The sequence below is a fragment of the Hypanus sabinus genome, chromosome 6, assembly GCF_030144855.1.
Source record: "Hypanus sabinus isolate sHypSab1 chromosome 6, sHypSab1.hap1, whole genome shotgun sequence".
NCBI classification, from domain to species: Eukaryota; Metazoa; Chordata; class Chondrichthyes; order Myliobatiformes; family Dasyatidae; genus Hypanus; species Hypanus sabinus.
Genome location: NC_082711.1, coordinates 162,920,858 through 162,944,319, shown reverse-complemented (window position 1 = coordinate 162,944,319; position 23,462 = coordinate 162,920,858). Strand labels below are relative to the sequence as shown.

The window sequence follows — 23,462 nt, the reverse complement described above, 5'->3', positions numbered from 1 at the left end:
AAATGTTAGAAAAAGCTACATAATATTTAAATTATTAACACCATTAAATGTTGGCAAAAAGTACCAAGAATCAATGATATTGGATCAAGACCAATAAACTGGTTTTCACAGGCACCCACAGGGTTTTGATTCATAATCTTGTCAGTCCATTCCTCTCAAAACCTTTTTTATTTCAATTTTCAGGCCAAAAATTGAGGGCAGGCCAATATTTTGCAGTGGTCTAGAGGAAGAGATACTTTCAGCATAACTTCTTCCCCTTAACATTTAAGAAATCTTCAAAAGCACATTTCTCCATTTTATTTAAGTACATTATTGACACTCTATTTCAGGGTTCAGCAATGGCATATTTATTCTTAAATGACCCCAGTGATGGACTGCCTTTTTGAACTCTGACAGTTCCTAAGCTGGTGGTGCATCAAGCTTATATTAGGTGGGGTGCTGAGGATTTAAACCAGCAAAATTGAAAGAACAATGTTACTAGAAATGAACAGTGGACCTATGGGTTATGCAAGTAAACTTAAGGCAATGATTTAGAAACAGCTCTTTCACCTCCACCATCAGATTTCTGAATGGTCCATGAACCAATGAACACTACCTGTTATTCCTTTTTTATGTACAAGTTACCTTAATATTAATTTTTATGCCCTTGCACTACCACAAAACAACAAATTTCATTTTGTATGTCAGTGCTAAAGAATCTGTTACTGACTAACTGGTGATGGAGGGCTGAATATTACACTAATTAGTGGATGCATGGCAATAAGCATATTATAGTAGCCTGAATGACTTGAAATGCTCTCCAATTATCTCAATAGATGCAGCAGAATACTGGAATATCAACACTTACCTGATTTGTGAAAGGTGCAGAAGCTTTTGAGGGCTTGAGATAAAATCTTTAGATGTGATTGTTAATCCTCTATCGCTAGCTTTTAGTGACATTAATATATGCAATTCATAAGACATCTTGCAACACCTAGGCATCTTCCATTCAAAATATTTCAAAACCCTATTTCCCAACCATGGTTTTTACTAAAAGCAAAAGCAACAAAGACACACGTATATTCCTCTCCAAGCTGCACCATCTTCTTGATTAGATGTTACCACTGGTCACGCACTGTCGCTGGACTCAAATCATGGAATGCTCTCAAGTAGCGAATCATTGAAAACCTAGGCTCTATTCGTCCATGCTTATCAAGGTTCTGTTTAATGGTTACCTCCTATCACCCTGCTCAACACTCCTTAAAGATACTGAAGGTGGAGTTTCTTTCCAATTGGGGATGATGGACTATAGAGGATAACAGCAGTTATGGCAGCAAACTGAGCATTACAAGCTGCCTTAATCAACTTCAGCTTTACCAGAGGCAGCTGGAGTGGAGCAGGAAGGTAACAGTTATACACGCGCTTCAAGTTTAAGGTGGTGGTGGGGGTTAGTGTTGTGAGATATCCAAAGAACTTTCCACTGTAGACATCACATTCCACTGCTTTATGGAGGTGAGCGGAATCAACAGGGTGTTTATGTATGCTCCTATATACAGTTTATATCTGATTTAAAGCTGAACTTTCTATGGTTCATTCATTTTGAGTAGGAGACAAATACTATGAGGACTGGGCTAGATTTTCAAAATAACAAAATAAATTATTTATTTGGTATTAATTTACAAAATCAATGATACCTCGGCTCATAAAGGCAAAATAATTAAACTGTTACTGCTACTAGATTAGGATGTGAGGAAAATGCTGTAATGACCACTAGGGGGGTTCCTGGGTTGCTCATCCACTATTCTGCTTATGTTCCCTACGTCACTCATAACTGATATACAAGAGATTGGAAGCAATTGTAATAGATAATAATAGGGTTTTACTGTGCCACAATGCATTAAGAAATCTGAATTAATTTTAAACTTATTCGACTGTACGCAATAAAATCAATGCTTGTATAAATATTTCAAAATACTTGAACTACAGCAAAAATACCAAGCTACATAATCAAAACTACTTAAAAGCTACTTACCCGTCGGACTACCTAGCGTCTTTCCATGTTGCCTCCTCTTTGCATCGCTAAGAATATCAATAATCAGGGTTGCAAACTCTCGGGCATTAAACCTAGCAAGCTTTTGTCGTCCCTAAAAAGAATAACGTTGAAAGTTATGAATTTAGTCAATAATTAACTGTGAGGTTAGTCTCATGGAAGCTTTCTTCCGAGCGAATGTTTTTTCTTGTCCCTTGTCTGGCCGCAGTCTGCTGACCCACTTTCAAATAGTTTTTAAACCACACAGTCAGAGCAGCCAATGATCACAGGGATCACTTGAACTCAGCGAGGGAAGTATGCAAGGCGTGCCAACAACTGAGCCAATCAAAAGCCACTGAACTTTGGGATTTCAAAGTAGGAAAGGAATATTAAAAATTGGACAGAGACCACCGAGCATGCCAAGGAATAAACAGCTCATTGTTAAAAATAGATCAGACTTTCTCTCATTTACAGTATAAGCATAAACAGGGATGCAGTCTGAAAACGAGTGTGCAGACCCACTCTAATCCTTTACAGGTTTTGCAGATCTGCTGCTTTTCATTACGTTAATTCAGATCAAAACAGCAATGAGGCTGTTTTTCTCCTTGCAACATTTAAAAGAATGACCTCAGTTTTAAAACATTTTTACAGATAAAAATCATTCTAATGCTGTGGAATTTAGTACAATGAAGTGCATGAAAGCTTGTAAGTAAATGCAGAATCTAGTAGGAAATTTGTTTAAAAGATTAAGCACGCACATGCACAAATGCATGTCAGTAGGTGAGTGGGACTAGCAGCCCCAACCCAATGCACTGAAATGTGTTCATGACTGACAAACCTCAGAGCTGGAGGGGATAATATTCCAGTGCTATCATTTTACTGCAGCTATCAAGCTCTGACAAGGGACAGTGCTTAGCTGGCAATTCCAGCTTCTGTTGCCAGCTCATCTCACATGGCTTTCAATAACGAGGAGCTGCAAACAAGCTTGAACACATCATCTAAGCAAGCTAAAGTCCACTATCAAAGGTACAGATAGAAGGACCATTAAAAGCATTTAGAAATGTTTATTAAGGGCCAGGGATCATTATAATTTCTGAGTAATATTTACACGGTACAATAAAATTCTGGGTTCACAATTTTCATTCTTGTCTATGTGGGAGTTGATGGCTATTCATATCTGAAGTTACATGACCACTTTTTGGTAATAAGCAGCTGAAACCACTCTAGTTTAGGAACAACATATTTAAGTGAAAACTTTAACGTACAAAAATCCTCCTCTATTCCATCTTGAGGCACAAGAGGAAAATATTGGGCACTGATATTGAAACAGTGCAAAGGATTACAGAAGGGTGGAGAAGATGGTAGTGACAGTAAGCAGTAAGTATAGAGACAGATTGTCTGAAGGAATGGAATTCTATAGTGTGGAAATTATGGAGCCTGCTCGGTTGAAGGCCTGGCCAAATATAACATGGAGTCAGCTAGGACAAGGGTAAAGGAAACATGTATGTATTACAGACAGCAGGAATTTATTACAAGACCATATGATATAGGAGCAGAATTATGCCATTTGGTCAGTCAAGTCTGCGCTGATATTTCATCATGACTAATCCATTTCCCCTCTCAGCCCAAAATCTTTGGCCTTCTCCCCGTATGAATTCAAAATGAGCTTTGATTTACACAAGGAAACTGTCAAAACAGCAATGGGATGAAATGTCTGAATGTAAGAAAGTCAAGAATAGAGTTACAGCAGGAAGATTGGGATATTTGAGAGGCTTGTGACGATCAGAATCAGTATCAGGTTTAATATCACTAGCATATGTTGTGAAATCTGTTGTTTTGTGGCAGCAGTCCATTGCAATACATAATAATAAAAAGCTTAATTACAATATATAATAATTAACTAAATCATTGCAAAAAGAGAGGAATTAAAAAAATGAATGAATTCATTGTTCTTTCAGACATCTAATGAAGGAGAAGAAGCAGTTCCTGAAATGTTGAGTGGGTGCCTTCAGGCTCCTGTATCTCTTCCTTGATGGTAGGAATGAAAAGAGGTCCTTAATGATGGATGCCATCTTTTTGAGGCATCACCTTTTGAAGGTGTTGTGGAGGCTAGTGCCCATCATGGAGCTGGCTAAGTTCACAACTTTATGCAGCTTTTCCCAATCCTGTGCAAAGGCTCTTCCATACCAGACGATGTTGCAACTAGTTACAATGCAGTCCATGATATATCTGTAAAAACTTGTGAGTGCCTTTGGTGACATACTAAGTTTCCTCAAATTCCATATGAAATATAGTTACCTTGTGTTTTCTTTGTAAGTCCATCAAAATGTTGGCCCAGGACAGATCTTTAGAGATTTTGACACTGAAAAACTTGAAAACTGCTTATCCTTTCCACTGTGATCCCCCAATGAAGATAGATGTGTTCCCTTGATTTCCCCTTACTGTATTCCTTAGTCTTACTGACATTGAGCGCAAAGTTGATGTTGCAACACTACTCAACCACTTCGCTCCTGTACGTCTCCTTGTAGCCATCAGAAATTCTGCCAATAGTTGTGTAAATGGCAAATTTATAGATGGCATTTGAGTTGTGCCTAGTCACACAGTCATGGGTGTGGAATTGTACAGCAGTGGGTTAAGTATGCATCACTGAGGTGCACCAGTGTTGACTGTCAGGGAAGATGTTATTTCCAATTCACACAGACTGGTCCTCTGGTGAGGAAGTCAAGTATCCAATTGCAAAGGGAGATAGAAAGGTCCAAGGTTTTGGAGTTTGATGATTAGAACTGAAGGTATGATCGTGTTGAACGCTAAGCTGTAAGCAATAAACAGAAGTCTGACATAAATATTACTACTGTTCAGGTGATCCAGTGCCAAGTGAGATTGCATCCGCTGTTGACCTATTGCAGCGATAAGCAAATTGCAGCAGGTTCAGGTTGTTGCTTAGCCAGTAGCTGATTCTGGCCACGACCAACCTCTCAAAGCACTTGATCGCAGTAGATATATGTGTCACTGGGCAATAGTGATTAAGGCAACTCACCCGGCTCTTCTTGGGCACTGGTGTGATTGGCACCCTTTTGAAGCAGGTGACAGCACTGCAGCACTGCAGCACTGCAGCACTGAGACACTGAAGATGTCCTTGAACAATCTGCCGGTTGGTTTTCAGAGTCCTGCTAGGTTACCATTTATAACCAAATGTTACCAATGGTACCAGAGTTACCATTAGAGCCTGATGCCTTGTGAAGGTTTACAAGACAGATAGAATTAGCTATCATTGGTATAGACAGGTTATAGGAGCAGGAAAGACTCAGTGAGAATTAACCAGAATGTTAACTGAATAGGAGATAATGGCCAGGGATAGGGTTGAAACTGTTGGTGAAAAACTTCAATTTGCAAGTAATGTCTTAAAAAATACTGACTATATCAGCTTAATATTTGTAATTGGACAAATGAAGCAATCTTACAATAGATTTAATAGATAGAGGGGTTAACTCAGATAAGGTTGATGCCATTAGATGTTGAATAGGATTAATATCAGGTTTTGTTGGCAATTCGCAGGCTACGATGCAAATAAGAATAGGTTTCTCAGATGGAAAGAAGCTGAAATGGAAGATAGAGAAGTTGACTAAATGGAGGATAAGAGATAAGGTGTAAGTTTACCTTGGCTGATAATGAATGCTACTTTACACTATCAGAGTTTTAGAACTGTGACACAGGCCATTCACTCCCTTCAATCTATGCTGGCTCTCAGGGTTATTCATCAATTCAATTTTCCCACTAATACCCAACACACTTTTGAAATATAGAAGGAAATTAGAAAATCAGGGGAATTTTGTGTGGTCACAAGGAAAACATGCAAATGTCACACAGACAGCACTGAAATCAGAATCAAACCCTGTTGGAGCTGAAAGACAATCGCAATATCTGAAGCTTTTCTGTGCCACAAGTATCATTAGTGGAAATGGACTGGAGAAATTCAAACAGATACAAATTTGGGAGACAAAACAAAGTGTAAAAGTAAACCAAGATGGGAATGATTTCATTTACCTGCTAATCTTAGATAAATGTAGTGAATCATCCAGTTAGACAGTGATCTCAAATTTATACCTTATAGCATAATTAAGATTTGAATCAAACCCTGGATTTCTACTTTTTTAAGGAAACAAATACTGCATATGCAAAAAAAAGTGATATGGAGGTGTTGTTATTTCTTTGCTCTCTCCTAAGCCTAATCTGCTTAACAGATCTCATTAAAATAGGTGGTCATTACAGAAAGTTGTAATTTTTGTTGACAATTAATTTTGTACTATTAAAAACTTCTCATCAAAAAGATGCTATATAACTAAACAGCTGATATTTGTTAACAATACAATAAGGATAACGTTTTATCGGCTGTTACTTTCATGGCAGTTTATTTTTAGTCACAGCATTTGGATGCTAAGATTTAATATTTTGTCAAGGATCATTTTTAGAAACAAACAAAAAAATGTGCATTTTGGTAGCTATGAAGTTATTCAATGACATGAATTGAAGAAAAATAATGAAATTTAGAATGAATGCATAAAATGGAAAGCAGATTATTAGAGATTCATAGAATTACTTTTCAAAAGCATTGATCTATAGCTTTCAAAACTAATTATAGAAAAGCCAATCCACTTTATGCAATTATTATTTAGCCTGCAAAACATTGCAAGATATATTGTCTGAGAAATCATTTACTGAGAACCTTAAGTAAATATTTAAGCTTCACAAGCATTTTTTTTGGAGGGAAAGATAATATTGGAGGAAGGGATTCAGATGAACAGGTTAACTAATATTATTGTACAGTCAGTATCAATACACTCAAGTACCTAATAGACTAGCAACAGCATGTCTTCAGGCCACATCCACACTAACACCTCTCCCCAAAGGAAAAATATCCAGTGGGTTATTTACCTACTCACAGCTATTCCTAATATTCTCAAGGACACTGATACCCCTCCTCTGGAACAATCACTTCTCATTAAGGCTGTGAAGTTGTTTACTGCTCAGACGTGGCACTCCCAAGGGCTGGATGAGATAGTGGTTTGGATAGGAAAGAAAACAAGTTTCTATAAGTAACTCCTCTACTTTATTTTCCACAAAGGAAACAGCGTATCATATTGCAGCACTGCTCAATGGCTGTTTGAGGCTGCCAAACATGCATTATTTCTACACAGGTAACCATTAGCTCATTTGATGGGGTGGGTTGTCTTAGCTAGACAGTTTTGTCTAAGCTACTGGTGTATTTACAATGAAGGCAGTTAAATTCCATGGGGTGATGGATCGCTTACAACTTGGCAGCACAAGCATTTGCCGCAACTACTTACATGAGAGATAAATTGGTCTAACTTGTATGAATTACCATGAAAGTTGTCTTTCCACACTTCTATTGCTTACATGTGAATTAAACAGAAATTATGGAGCAGTCAATTGGGGCAACTTCATGAAGGATTTTATACATTAATAACTGCTACAATACGTAACTGATACTTACATCATGTCCCACCACCCTTGCTGAGAAATGCGGCCTGTTATCAGAATCTTAAATCTTACCCTCCACTCAAAATTCCTGATTTTTCCATCCAGACAAGATTAGATATTAGGAAATGTTACAATACACCTCAGACATAGTAACAGAATTAGGCAATTCTGTACATCAAGTCTGCGCCACAATTCCACCACGGTTGATTTACTAGCCCTCCCAACCCCATTCCCTGCCTTCTCCTTACAACCTTTGATATTCTCACTAAGAACCTATCAACCTCTGCTTTAAATATACCCAATAAGTCTACCTTCATAGCCAGCTGTAGCAATGAATTCCACAAAATCACCACTCTCTGACTAAAGAAATACACCCCTGTCTCCGTTGTAAAGAACTGCTCTTCTATCCTGAAGCCACATAACTGAGGGAACTACATTTGGACTTTTAACACCCTCTTTTAGAATCCTTTTACATCGAAGTGAAATATAAACATGTCCTTACACAGTTGTACGATTTGTAATTCTTTTGAGAATTAGACTGCTTTAAGTGTCCCCGGGCCAAGTCTTACTTTTGGAAGGATAATTAAGTTCAAATATCTGCATATTTTTGCAGTAACGTGGCAAATGAGGAGACAGACCACATGCTTTGAACTTTTGTGGCCAAGACAGGCAGGCCATGAATCTGATGAAATATCAATAAATTGACTCAGTGTATCTATAGAAACACAAAGATCAAACACACCTTTTCCCATATCCTCCTTCCTCTAAGAATGCTGTACACTTCAATACCAGTATAACTTGCGTTTATACAAAAATGACTAACAGATGGATATCAAGTGTAGCAAATAGCTAAAACTTGGGGCTTCACAACACATATACATGAAGTAGGTGAGTTATCTCAATACATAAATGAGATGGAACATAATAGTTTTCAACTATACTGCTGAAACTATCTTGACATTCAAAAGATTAGAAACATTTTCACCAAGAAAGTTCACATCAACTATAACTGAAAGACAGTGGCCACTGATTACCTGTAATGTGCACGCAGGAATATATCAGTACCACCTTCTCAGTTACTCTTAGAAAGATGAGCATCAAGAAAGATGCTCAGCTAAGTCTAGATGAATTTAATCTGAAAGTGGTGAGCTAGCTGTCAAGGTTGCTGTAACACGAGGCTTTACACCAGCAATATTAGTTTCAGGGGGACCCCAGATGCGAATAATCATCTACAAGAATTCAATTCAATTCCAAATGATCACTTTTACTACAAATTTTTTTTTACTTTCTCTGTACTACAAGAATGAGTGTTTATGAATAATGTCCAAGTTACAGTCTTTCATTATGTTCCAATGTCTAGGAATTTATATTCTAGCATACAATTATTATTGCATGTAAATAATCAAATATCTTTAGATAAAGTAAAACACAGTTGAATTTAAACCTTGTATTTCAACATACCTGGTTCCTAGTTGCAGAATATTCTGGGTTAACTGGAAGAAAGGGTACAGCACTACGCTCGGTCACTAAAGTGCTATGGTTCTGTGTGGTCAGCCACACTGCAAATGCAGAAAGAAAACAGTGTTAGTGAGTATGAAATTTTAAGTAATATTTTGAAAGCTTCTGTGAAACAGACTCAAATAGTTTAACCAAAGAAAACAATACCCAGGCAAATCAAGCTTCAACTAGTATATTTTACTCAGACAACACAGCCTGTCTGGGAGAATTATTTAGACACTAACTTTATGACTTAAGATTTACAAAAAAACACGACAACAGAACAAGAGGTGTTTTTAGTCCAATTTTTAAAAAAGCAATGTATATTTTTCTTAACAAAGGGGTTGCTGTAGGAAATGTGCTTGTTAGAATTGTATTAGGTTTATAGTATTATAATAAATACAGTTGTCTGCAAGGACTGGTATACAGACTCCCTTGTTCCAGTTTTGATACCAGGCCTACTAGTGGGGTGATACAGAAAATGTGTTGATAGCATAATTGACTATGAGCAAAACATTCAGACCAGTTCAACATTGTTAGCATCCTCTAGTGGTAGAAATATGAACTGCATGAAGGCAATTTACTTCAAAATAACAAACTAGGACCTTCAAAAATATTTTTGTAGATAGCCTGTAGATTAGCTATTTATATCTCTTATTGGTGCTGAAATAAGCCCAACATTCTATCTCAGCTATTAAAACCCATCTGAATCTGTAAAAAACATCTATCTGCAATGAAGCAGAGCTAATTATTTATATTTTCATAAAGATTCCATTGCAATAATCTAAAATTGGCCAATTTTTTACTTGTTAAAGATCTGTAGAGATCCACATTATGATAAAGATGATATGTGATGAACAATCTTTAAGTTATTTTTAAACATCTCTTTATTGTTTTTATGGAATAAAAGAAAAAAAAACCCAATATATATCATTCAAAAGTTGAAAATATAACAAAGTTGAAGAAAAAAATATGGAAAACAAAAGAAAAAAAATATATTAAAAAAACGCAACCATCCCACCATGAAAAAAAAAGCAGTCAATTCAGTTCATTACTTTAATCATCATCTTGAACATTATTCTCCAGGAACTTGTAGAAAATGTTCCATATTTCTCAAAATTTATCGAGTTTGTTTTTTGTAATCTTTTCCAGAGCAAGATAAGAAGTCATTCCTTTCAACCATTGTGAGAGTCCACTGGTTGATGGTTTCTTCCATGAACAGGCTATGCAGCGTTTAGCTTCCAAAAAACAAATGTTAAGCAGAGACCTTACATTTTTGGAGGTTACAAAGTCATTTGGATAAATATTCAGAATACATAATTTAGGATTGAGGGGCACCTTTTTCCTAATAATCTGACTAATCAAATCCAGCACCTTCTTCCAGAAACAAATTATCCGGGGGCACTCACACATACAATGAAACAGAGAGCCCTTTTGATGGTCACATTTAATGCAAGCATCTGGAATGTTGGGGTTAAAAAGATGCAATCTGAATGGAGTAATATACTGCCTGGTTATCCATTTATATTGTAATAATTTAGAGTGAGTGTTCACTGATTGGGTTTGAGCTAAGGAACTAACTTCTGACCATTCTTTTTGAAATAGATTCTCATTCAAATCAATTCTCCATTCTTGAAGTATGTTGTTTGATGACTCTTTGCATTTGCTTGCAAATAAATTGTATAGTACAGAAACATGTCCCCTGGCTTCAGGTAAGTTCAGAGTGATGTCTTGTAGGGTAGATAAAGGAGGGAGTTTCAAACTGTTGCCTTGCCTGGACATAATAAAACTTCGCAACTGAAGGTATTTAAAAATTGTTTTGTTGGAATTCTATATGTGGCCTTGAGTTCTTCAAATGACGTAAATGTGTCGCCTTTATAAAGATCAGACACCTTTACTATGCCTCGGGTCACCCAAGTTTTAAAACCAGGGTCTGCTCTGCCGGGCCTAAAGCCGTCATTACCAAAGATGGGGGTAAACTGGGATAACTTTGATGTCTCACCCAAATATGCAACAGTGTCATGCCAGATCATCATTGTATTTTTTAAAAAAGGATTTTTAGTTTGTTTAATCAGTTTTTTCTTATCTGCTGAATACAAATAAAGATCTAGAGGGATATTGATCGACCGGTATTCCATTGAGACCCAAGTAGGGGAGTGATCCTTAACAAAGTAGAACATCCGTGCTCTAATTTGGGCCGCCCAAAAATACCATATAAGATTTGGTAGCTGCAGGCCGCTTCTGTCATACGGCAAATATAATAGGGAAAGCCTGACTCTTGGACATCTATTATTCCAGATAAAGTTAGAAAAAACTTACTTTAATAAATAAAAGAAAGATGATGGAGGAGAAAGTGGGATAGGTTGGAAAAGGTACAGGAACTTTGGTAAAATTGACATTTTTAGAATGTTTATGCGTCCAATCAGAGATATAGGCAATTTCGACCATCTGTTTATAAGTTGAATAACTGAGTCTGTGAGAGGATTATAATTAGTTGGGATAATTTAATCAATAGTAGAAGTGATTTGAACACCCAAATAAGTAAAATCCTGTACTGACACCATGAATGGAGTTTGAAATGAGGGATTGAGTCTCTCATCTTTATCCATGAATAATATTACAGATTTATTGTTGTTTATTTTATAGCCTGCAAAAGTACCAAAAGTACTTATCAGGTCAGTTAAGGCAGGTAATGTTTGTTTCAAGTTAGAACAAAACAAAATTACATCATCCACGTACAGGGCTATGCGATGTTCTATATCTCCTATAGTTATTCCTGCTATGGTAGCCTCTTTTTGAGTTGCCATAGCAAGTGGCTCAATGGCCAGGATAAACAGGAGGGGATATAGGGGACAGCCCTGTCTTGTTCCCCTTTGGAATTTGAAAGGTGCTTAAAAAAGCCCATTAGTTAAAATTTCAGCCTGTGAGTTAGAATAAAGAAGCTGTATCCATCGTAAAAATTTCCCCCCTATAAATCTTTCTAAAACTTTAAACAAATATTACCATTCCACTCTATCAAAAGCTCTCACGGCATCCAGTGACAGAATAGCACTATCAGAGTTTCCAGACTTTTCGTAGAGTATATTAAGCACTCTTCGGATGTTGTGGAAGCCCTGTCTTCCCTTAACAAAACCATCTTCGGCAAGTGTAGCTCCAGCCTCCTAGCTAATACTTTACAAAGAACTTTGAGATCATTATTCAGAAGTGAAATTGGTCTAAAGATCTACATAGGGATGGTGATTTTCCAGGTTTTAGTAGTAGTGTAATTACTGCCATATTAAGAGGGGGGGGGAAGGGATCCAGCAACAAATGACTCCTGATACATATCAAGCAGAGGTGGTATTAATTTAGTTTTAAAGATTTTATATATTTCAATCAGAATGCCATCAGGCCCAGGACTTTTCCCTCTCTTCATATTAGTTATGGCTTCAGACAATTCTTTATCCTCTAAGTTATACTCCAGCGAGGTCAAGGATGTTTCATCCAGGGTTGTAAATTCTAGCAAATCCAGAAATTCCTTTTGCATTTATGGAGTTGAATCCAAATATTCTGATGTATACAAATTTTGGTAAAATCGCAAAAAGATATTATTTATTTCTTTTGGGTCAGCAGTTGTCACCCCCTCATCTGATTGTAGGGAGTTTATTGTCCTTTCTGTTTGTATCTGTTTGATACGCCAGGCCAAGAGTTTACCAGCCTTTTCACCCTGCTCATCATTGGATTGCTTCAATCTCATCAAACTTTTTGTTGCCTTATCAATGGACAATACATTATATCTAGCTCTCAGTTTGTTAAGTTCTGCAAATAGCTGTTGAGAGGGATTTTGAAAAAATTCAGATTCAGTTTCTTTTATTCTTTTCTCGAGCTGTTCTATTTCAAATCTAAAAGATTTCTGCTTAAAGCTGGTGAAGTTAATCATCTGACCTCTTAGAAAAGATTTAAAGGCTTCCCATCTTATAGCCGCAGATGTCTGGTCCATATTAATTCCAAAATAGTAGTCTATCTGTTCTCCAATAAACTTTATAAATTCTGGATCCCTAAGCCAAATATTTTGAAGCTGCCACCTTGGGGAGTAATGTAAAGCATTAGGCTGGTTCCAAGTAAATGGAACTGGAGCATGATCCGAAATTAATATGCTGTCATACCAGCAGCTTGAAATTGTAGATAATAAGGTAGCTGAAAGTAAGTAATAATCAATTCTGGAAAAGGTCTGGCAAGTGCCAGAATAGCAAGAAAAAGCTAATTTATCTGGGTACTTCCTTCTCTACACATCAACTAAATTAAAGACTTGAACACATTGCAATAACTCTTTTCTTTTGTTTGATTGTGAGAGGTATCTTTCCCCTTAGATCTGTCTAGTTCAGGTTGAAGTGCACAATTAAAATCACCACCTATAATAAGGTAGCTCGGCAGAGCAGCTTATGATAAAAACAGGTGTCTGAAAAAAGCTGGATTGTCATCATTTGTCCCATACACATTGACCAAGTTGAACCTGGTTGAGAAAATTTCACATTGAATAATAAGGTAGCTGCCAGATTGATCTTCAGTAACATTAACAAGGTGAAAAGGCACCAACTTATGTACAAGGGTAATTACCCCCCACTTGATTGTGAGGTAAAAGACGCTGAAAAAATCTGTCCCGGCCATCTCTTCCTTACTCTATCTTCAGGGGTTAAATGGGTCTCCTGCAGAAAACCTATTTTGGCTTTTAACTGTCTTATCCTACTCATTACTTGCTTTAACTTGACAAGTTTTTTTAATCCTCTTACATTCCAAGAGGTAAACTGAAGTCCACAGGACATAGACTATTAGTTATAATTTCAATCATGTTGAGCTGAATTGATTTAGAATGACTGCTAACTGGGATAACAACGGGACCAAAAAGAAAAATAGATAAAAAACCGTGAAAAGTAAATAGAAAAATGTGAACATAACTGAGTGTATTTCCCAAACTGAAATACACCCACCCACCCCATAATGAAAGCTTCCTGACGGCCCGGAGGAAGGGCCTAATTATGGAGCTTAACTGGTCCTCCCATGTTATCATGTTGAGGAACAGCATAGCCAGCAATCAGGTCAGAGCCCCCACGTTACCAGTAGTAGAAAATCTTACAACTATATTATACCAAGAGACTTTATCAGATTTAACCTAATCGTAGTTACATTGCCACCGTAGAAGGTGAGAACCGATGCAAATTCATTAGCCTAAATAATGCATTGCTAAACACACCGCGAACTTTCGTTAGCTTTTATTTATGTCCCTTGGGCACGATGAACATGCCTATTTAAGCAAAAAGTTAAAGAGAAACCCGCTATATTGTCTTATTTGTCCACAGCCTCCAAGTTATAGTTCTTCAACTCCTGCACAAATTTCCCCGCTGCACTGTCAAAGGTGTAGTGTTTTCTTTTGAGTTACCAGCAGGGTAGCAGGATAAATCAGACCATATCGTAAGTCCGAGATCGAGAACGAGGCCAACTCTTTCTTCACCGAATCGAATACACGCCTTTGCTTAAGTAATTCGGTAGAGACACCGGGGAAAAACCTGATTCTTTGATTATCGAAAAATACAGATTCTTTCAGTCTGGCTGCCTTCATAACCCGAATTTTATTGGTGTAGTTTAAAAACTTCATTATCACTACCCTGGGTCGCTTGGCCGACTTTGTTACAGTTTCATTTGCCCTGCCTATTCTGCTCTCTCAATTAGCAAGGGCCCAGGGAAGTTTTCAGCACCCAGACCCTCGGGAATCCATTTTTCCAAAAAATAAACCATATCTGACCCTTCCGCCCTCTCTGGAAGTCCCACCAAGCGAAAGTTCGAACAGCGGCTACGGTTTTTCAAATCGTCCAGTTTAAGCACTAATGCCTTCAAAGCTGCTTTCAAAGTAGTATTCTGGGTACGTAAAGAGGCGATATCGTCTTGATTGGTGTTCATTCTCCCTTCAGTTTCTGAAATGCGCACTGTAACAACTTTCAAATCCACTTGTATTCCTTGTATTGCGCTCAGTAGTCCTTCAAATCTTGACACAAAGTCATCTTTCATTACTTGAATGGCGTTTACGATTTGGCTTTGACCTGTTAAAGCCTCCTCCTTGCTGGTATTGTTGGTGGTCTGCACTGCGTAGCTACAAGAGGAGCCCAATTTCGGAGACTTTCGCGTCTGGTTTGTTGCCTTTGGTGGCATTTTGGCTTTCCTTCGATTTTCAATCAGATCAAACTGGAACTGTTCAGATATTTCAAAGTTGTTCAGTTGTGTAATTTCAAAACTTTTCGTAGGGGCTCTGACACACGTCCGCTCAGCAAGGCACCATAACCGGAAGTCAATCTTTAAGTATTTAACGAAAAGACCTCAGATGGATATGACCAACGCACAAAGAATGTTGGAGGAATTCAACAGTTGGGCAGTATCTATGGAAAGTAGCGAACAGTTTAAATTTCGGGACTGAGACCCTTAATCAGAACTGAAAAGAAAGAAAACCTCACAATCTTGGTGCATCCAGAAATTTGCTGATCTAGTTCATGCTAATTTCCAAATCATTAACATAGATGATAAAGAACAACGGACCTGGCGCTGATCCCTGTGGCTCAACAATAGTCACAAGCCTCCAGACAAGCTCACTGGCCGATAATTACCCGTCTTATTCTTGGAGCCTCTGTTAAACAACAGAACAATATCAGCTATCCTCCCGTCCTCTGGCACCTCACCCATGGCTAAGGACCTTTGTGATTTTTTTACTAGCCTCCCATCAGGTACAAGGAGACACTGCCAGGCCCTGGGAATTGATCCATCCTAATTCACCTTAAGACAGCATGCAGATACTCTTCCATAATCTGAACACTCCATGTACTCACTACTCTTTTCCCTCTCACCCTAGTAAATACAGATGTAAACATTTCATTTAGATCTCTCCCATTTCTTTTGGCTCCACGCATAGATGACCACTCTGATCTTCAAGAGGACCAAATTTCTCTTGTTATCCTTTTGTTCTTAATATAGTTAGTGAAACCCTTGGGATTCTCTTTCCCCAAGTCTGCCAGATCAACCTCATGCCCTTTTAGCCCTCCTGATTTCTCTCTTTACAAAAATTCATCATCACAAACTGTGCAAGAGTTTTAACTATGGTGAGCACACTTTAATTAGTGATAGACAACATAAGTAAGTTGTTAAGAAGGGACTGATCTTAATATACACACAGTCAAATTACACAAACTAAAAGCACAATTGTTTCATTTTCTCATATTAGTAAGCTCCGTCATCTCCCCTGAACTAGCCTTTTGATGGAATCATTCAGATTTTACATCCTCCTGCATTTGTACAATGGTATTTTTCATTAAAATTAGTGTAAGATTAAAGAAATATTTGCAATGGCTTCTTACTTACAAAAGAGATTATTATACACATTATTGGAAAGTGTTCTTAGTTTTGTTGGGATTTTAAAGGTTCCAAGAGGCTATGTAGAATATATTGGACTTAAAAAATGCACACAGTGAAGTGCTTACATCAGTGGCTTTTGCCTGTTCAAAGACTCAAGTGTAAACACTGTACTTATCATTAATCTACCATCCCACATTCATTGCATAACAGGCCAAACTAATGATCTTTTAAGTGAGGATTTTTAAAAAAAACACATTTGGTTTTTCAGTCACAGGTATAATTATTCATTTCTATCTGACAGAAATAACTCAAAAATGAAAGATGTGTGAATACAATTAAAAAGTAAAAGTTAAGTTTCTGAGGGCAATTTCTGCTCATTTTCTCAAACGCAGAAATAGCTTTGTGTACCTTAAACTAGAGAAATGGGGGTAAAAGAAAACTTGCTCACGCTAGTCAGAACACACTTGAAAACCAGTAACCACATATTCTGAAATAAAGATGGAAAATGGAATTGCTCATCAGGGCAGGCACCATCTGTAAAGAAAAACAGCAGGCAACTTGGTTTTCAACCTTCCATTACAATTGGATATCGATCTGAAATGTTACAATTGTTCCTTCTCTCCACAGATGTTGTTCGACCTACTAAGCACTGCATTGCTTTAATTTCAGATTCAATCATGACCTCTGGCACTGCTTGGAGCTTGCTTATATTCCTCTGGTGCTCTGGATTCCCCCCCCAACAGCCCCAGAGATCAGGAGGTCTATAGGCTAACTGACTACTGTAAATTGATCATACTGTGTGGGTAAGTGCAAGGGTCTGGGGGAGTCTGTAGGGGAATTAATGCTGGAACCAGAATGCTCTTTGAAATCAAGAGTCTGAAAACCCTCCTCATAACATGATATTGATTTCCAGAATTTACAGTTCCTTTTTTTGCTTTTCAGTTTGATATATTTGACTCCTCTCTACTTGAATGTGCCTTAAATCTAATTCCACAACAGTGACTCAACAGGCCAAATGGGGCTGTACTGCAGAGAGTTTGTATCATAAGCCTAAACCCACTGGACTGATACATTATTATGGGAACAAAAACTGATATACAACTTATTCCATTAGTGTGGGCTTGATCTGAATCCAGAAAAACCAGGCAAACTAAACCACAGAATCAATAAGCTCCAAAGACATTAATTTAATATTGTCTACTAACAGGCATTTGGCTTTGCGGTTATCACGCTTTCACTTCATAGAAAATTGATTCACAGAACGAAGACCATAAGATATAGGAAAAGAATTAGATCTTTCACTCTACCCATAATCATGGCTGTCCTCCCCACCAAACCCTATTTTTCCAGCTTCTCTCATTCAACATTTAAACTCCTTACCAATCAAAAACTATCAAGCTCTGCCTTAAGTGCATCCACTGACTTGACCTTCACAAGCTCTCCATGTTAACGGATTCCACAGATTCACCACCCTTGGCTGAAGGAACTCCACATTTTACTTTTAATCTGAGAATGTGCCCTCACTCCAACTAATGGCAGCATCTTCCCCACGTGAACAATATTTCAGATCATGCAGCACAGAAAGAGGCCCTTCAATCATTGTGCCCTTGCTGGTCAAGTACCCATTTAGAATAAACAGTATTTTCCGGACTCAGTCCATTGCCTTCTATAGAATAGTGTTTTTAATGCATATCTGAATACCTAGAAGAGTTGTAAGGGTATCTGCATCTCAACTATGCTGAGCGATTTATTCAAAGTTCAAAATAAATTTATTATCAAAGTACATATATGCCTCTATATACAACCTTGAGATTAATTTTCTTGTGGGCATACTCAATAAATCCGTAATAGAATGTATGTAGGCCTCCATTAGTCTCGATAGACCATGGATTTGCGCCTTGGAAAGTTTCCAGGGCGCAAGCCTGGGCAAAGTTTTTCCTTTAAAATGGAAGACTGGCAGTTGCCCAAGCTACAAGTCTCCCCTCTTCACGCCACCGATGTTGTCCAAGGGAAGGGCATTTGATAATAGAATAACCACAATAGAATCAATGAAAGACTACACCAACTTGGGTGTTCAGCCAGTGTGCAAAAGAGAACAAACTGCAAATACAATAAAAAATAACAACAAATAAATAAGCAATAAATATGAAGAACATGAGATGAAGAGTCCTTGAAAGTGAGTCCATAGGTTGTGGGAATATTTCAGTGATGGGGTAAGTGAAGTTGACTGAAGTTATGCCCTTTGGTTATGCCCTGATAGTTGAGGGTTAATAACTGTTCTTGAACCTGGTGGTGTGAGCCCTGAAGCTCCTGTAACTTCTTCCTGATGGTAGCAGCGAGAGGAGAGCATGGATTGGGTGGTGGGGTTCCTCGATGCTTCCTGCAACAAGAGGAAATCCCTTCCCAACATTGAGCACATCATGTAGACATGCTCAAATTGGGGAGGGCTTATCTGTGATGGCCTGGGCTATATCCACTACTTTTTGTAGGATTTTTCATTCAAGGGCATTGGTGTTTCCTTAGCAGTTGTGATGCAGCTAATCAATATACTCTCTACCACACATTTATAGAAGTTTGTCAAAGTTTTAGATGCCATGCTGAATCTTTGCAAACTCCAAAGGCAGTAGGGGCACTGTTCTGCTTTCTTTGTAATTGCACTTACTTGCTGGGTCTAGGACAGGTCCTCTGAAATGATGATAGAGGAATTTAAAGTTGCTGACCCTCTCTGCCCCTGATCCCCTGATGAGGACCAGCTCATGGACCTCTGGTTCCCTCTTCCGTAAGCCAAAAATCAGCTCCTTGGCCTTGGTGACATTGAGTTGTCATCCCAGATTTTCAACCTCCCTCCTATATGCCAATTCATCAACACCTTTGATTCAGCCTAACAGTGGCATCATTAACAAACTTGAATATGGAATTCATGCTGTGATTAGACACACAGTCATCAGTGTAAAGCGAGCAGAACAGGGGGGCTAAGCACACAGCCTTGTGGTGCACCTGTGCTAATGGAGATGTTGTTGACACTCCAAACTGACTAGGATCTGTAAGTGAGGAAATCGAAGATCCAATTGCACAAGTATCGAGGCCAAGGACTTGAAGCTTATTGATTAGTACTGAGGGATGATGGTATTGAATGCCGAATCTTTGCTGTCCAGATGTTCCAGTGTTGAGTGAAGAACCAGTCAGATGGTATCTGATGTGGACCTGTTGCTCTGGTAGGTAAACTGAAATGAATCTAAGTTGTAGACGCAAGCGTTACTGGATTACGGTAATTGAGGTCAGTAATCATGTTCTTCTTAAGCACTGATATAATTAAAGCCCGCTTGTAGCAGGTGGATACCTCAGAATGCCAAAGCGAGAGGTTAAAGATCTCTGTGAACACTCCAGCAAGTTGATCAGCACAGATTTTTAGTACATGGCCAAGTACCCCATCTGGGCCAGATGCTTTTTGTAGGTTCACCCTCTCAAAGGCTGCTCACATGTTAATCTCAGAGATGGAAATCACAGGGTCATTGGGGGCTGTAGGAATTTGCGATGGTTCCTCCATGTTTTGAAGGTTAAAGTGAGCATAGAAGGCATTGCGCTCATCTTGAAGCAAAGCCTTGTTGTTGTCTATGTCACTTGATTTAACTTTATAAGAGGTGATAGCATTCAACCCTACGACAACTGTCAAGCATTCTTCGTTGATTCAAGTTTAGGCTGGAATTGCCATTTTGCTTGTGAGATGGCTTTCTGGAGATTGTAACTAGACCTCCTGTACCTTTCTCGGTCATCAGACTTGAATGCCTCTGATGTGGCTCTCAGCAGATTGAGGATCTCGTGGTTCGTCCATGGTTTCTGGTTAGATAAGACTGAATGATTTTGTGGGGACACAGTTGTCCACAACTGTTTTAATGGCACCTATCATAACCAAGCCCGTCATTCTGTACTTCAGTCAGTACATCACCTATCCAGTCTCTCCTCATAGCTGCTTCTTCTGAGGCAACATTCTGGTGAATTCCCTCTGCATCCTCTGTAATGTAATCACATCCTCCCTATTGCATGACGACGTGAACGCTCAGTATTGCAGCTGTGGCCAAGCTAATGGCTTAAAAAGCCGCATCATAAAGTATCTGTATTAATATTTTACGCAGATGATGAAAGCGTTGATACCCAAACAGCCACAGGACTCAAGGTACATGTATTCTATACGGTACATGGTACATCTCAATTAGCAGTTAATAGGATTTTGGATGGTGTGAACTATGAGAAGCATTGGTAATCTTTATATCATGGTTGAAACAATTTATCCATTCAGTCGGCAGGTATGAAGCATGTGGACTTGGCTCTGTTTTACAGCAAACAACCTTGTCATTGGTCAAAAACTGCACTACTGATAGCAACATAACAGAACATGTTCAAACATCCACTTCTAGACTGACTGGAATCCAACTTGACTTGGTCAGCAATATGTGGGTTGAAGTATCTTCTGTCTCAACAAGTACTACATGTTAAAAATTTAGATGGCATTGATACACTTACCATACAGATGCACCCACATCCCTAAGCCACGTTTAGACAAGACATTTGCCAAAAAAATTCTTGCCGATATTGAGATCAGATATATACCAAGATTTTTCCCATTTTTCTAATTTGTTGTGCTTGTGCAGTTCATTTACAATCAACACTATTCAAATGCTGATGTTACCTTTTCCTTTTCTTCCATTAGTTGCAAAAATTTGTAACACATCAGGATATTACTAATTCTCTAATTCGACTTCTCAAATTGCAACAAATATAGATCTAATGGGTAGATTTAGAGTAATTGGTGGATAGATTAGCAAGGCGATGAACACACCATTTTTAATCAGAGGGTTGAATGGGTGTACAACACACTGTTTGAAAAGGATACCAGAGAGTAGAAACTCTCACATTTAAAGAGTACTTGAATGTGCTCTGGACTGGGCAGTGCTTAGGACAACGATGGCACCTAACGGCAACTTCTTTGCTTGCATCTTCGGAAACAGCCCGATTTCTATCTTTAATATCTCAATTTTTCCCTTTCAGAGTTCTCTCGAAGATCCTGACCTGGAGTCACACACTGACTTTGGTTCTTTGCGGGAATGGGACCCGCTCTTGGGGGTCTTATGACTGGCTGCTATTCGATATACCAAGGATGTGGCCTAGAAGACTAGTGTGCCTGGATTTTGTGGCTCTGGAGGCGGTCAGACTCGAAGTCGGTGTCTTCGCAGGAAACTGATGTGTCATGGGCATACATGGAAGATCGAAAGTAGCAAGCTGGCTATTGGCTGTATGCCCAGAGAACCGAGTTCTTTGGCTACAGAGCTCGGAAAAAGCTACGCAAAGACTATTAACATTGTAAATCAGCAAGTTGTTTGTTATGTCTCCCCTTGCACTGTGAAACTAGGACAACTCCCCCCCCCCCCCCCCATTAGGGAGGGGTGAGAGTGTGGTATGTTGAATTAGAGGGTGAACGAGTAGTCTTTGGGGTACTGCAAAAGTATGTCTCTTTATTGATTCTTTGCTGTGCGCTTCAGTGCTCAGTGGGGGGGCACCAATGCTCTTTAGCTGGTGGGGGAGGGGGGAATCGTTGCTTTACTGCTGCTTATGTGTGGGAGGAGGGAGTTGGGGGTGCGACTTTGGGATTCCAACATTTAACTGTCATTCATTCTTTGGGGCACTCCTCTGTTTTCATGGATGGTTGTGAAGAAAAAGAATTTCAGGATGTATATTGTATACATTTCTCTGACATTAAATGTACCTTTGAAACCTTGTGACGGGTTTGGGCTAGGTAACTTCTAATCAACAAAAACATTATTGGCCAAATGGGGCCCCACAGTGTTAAATTTTTCTTATAATTTTAGCAAGCTCTATTAAATTTTGTTATAATATACCCAGCCAGACTTGGAGCTGATTACAATTGGATCTGTAGGCTTCTATATCTAGTGACATGGTGGAAGAGAAATAGCAGACAGTAAGTTTAAATTCAAAAGACCAGCACCTATTTCTGTCCCCATCTCTACTCCAAAGAGTATTTCCAGCTTAACAATTTAATTAACTTCGATGCCTCCCAATGAGAAGAATTTCTTCAAGATACTGGAAATTCAGCAGGAAATAACTTATTCCAAATAATACATACTGATACAAGTTGTTGGATTGACAAATAATTACAAGATAATAACAAGATAATTTTAGAAAGCATTGATCATTTGAGACTGAAAAATATTTTGTGTTTGGAATTAGTGTACTAATGGATTAAATGATTATTGAAGCAACAAAGCAGGAAATAAAAAACAATTTCTTTAGAGTGATTGCAGATGGGTATGGGCCATAGAAATATGTACTGTACATCACTTATTTGTAAATGGGAGTATCCAATTTTACACATAGTAATTTAATATATTTGTGTGGATCAAAGAAAACTGCAAAGTAAAGCTAGTATTATGAAATGGGTAAATCTAGAGCTGGAATTCAGTGTCATCAAAAAGAATATTTAGATTTATATACAGGATATTTTCCAGTGGTTAAGAAGTCAGAACAAGCAGCCTCTACTGTGATTAATAAGGACGGACGGAGAGTTTTTATTAAAAAAAATGATTAATTAGTGTGGCTAGGGAGTAGACTGAGTATAGTGATCAAAGAACCATCCAATATTGCAACTAAAAAGAAAAAAAGAAATGGTAACGGGTATACAGATTAAGACTACCATTCACGTAGGTTGATAGCAGTCATATTGCTTGGGTGGGTAAAAAAATCCCATTTCCAGTCTCAAACATGCATTTCTATGTAAACAGAAGAACCCACAGGAAATTATTTCAGAACTAAACTAAACACGAGGTGCATTTTTTCCCTGTTGCAATTGGGTTTGGACTTAACAACAGCACTTTGAAGCTTTCTGCAGTGATATCTTCATGCCAAAATCACCAAAGTTTTAAACAACAGCATTTCAACAGATTTCTTGAATTAGTTAGCAAAACATTACCTTATAAAAGACACAGACAAAAAAGACAAGATCACATTTGATTTGCAGTCTGTGCCAAGTTGGCCAAAACTTTCAACTAATATCCACTTCTCCAGGGCTAAA

General features: G+C 38.2%; 1 protein-coding gene and 1 long non-coding RNA gene across 15 annotated transcripts in view; one reads left to right on the top strand and one right to left on the bottom strand.

Annotated features, from left to right (window-relative positions):
• Positions 1-23,462, bottom strand: part of git1 (G protein-coupled receptor kinase interacting ArfGAP 1) — a 248,970-nt gene that overhangs the window by 31,983 nt on the left and 193,525 nt on the right. For all 12 annotated transcript variants that reach the window (XM_059973326.1, XM_059973328.1, XM_059973332.1 and 9 more), the window contains exons 11-12: positions 8,969-9,066; positions 2,012-2,123 (exon numbers count right to left, since the gene is read on the bottom strand). In XM_059973326.1, coding sequence (XP_059829309.1) covers positions 2,012-2,123; positions 8,969-9,066 — 210 coding nt within the window. The remainder of the gene's footprint in view (positions 1-2,011; positions 2,124-8,968; positions 9,067-23,462) is intronic.
• Positions 854-22,558, top strand: LOC132396027 (uncharacterized). Of its 3 annotated transcripts, XR_009512811.1 has the most exons (5): positions 854-1,383; positions 2,894-3,034; positions 3,967-4,043; positions 17,048-17,181; positions 21,425-22,558. It is a non-coding gene; the product is annotated as an uncharacterized LOC132396027 (long non-coding RNA). The 3 variants fall into 3 exon arrangements; XR_009512809.1 differs by lacking the exon at positions 2,894-3,034 and having other exon boundaries at positions 21,425-22,555; XR_009512810.1 differs by lacking the exons at positions 2,894-3,034; positions 3,967-4,043 and having other exon boundaries at positions 21,425-22,553.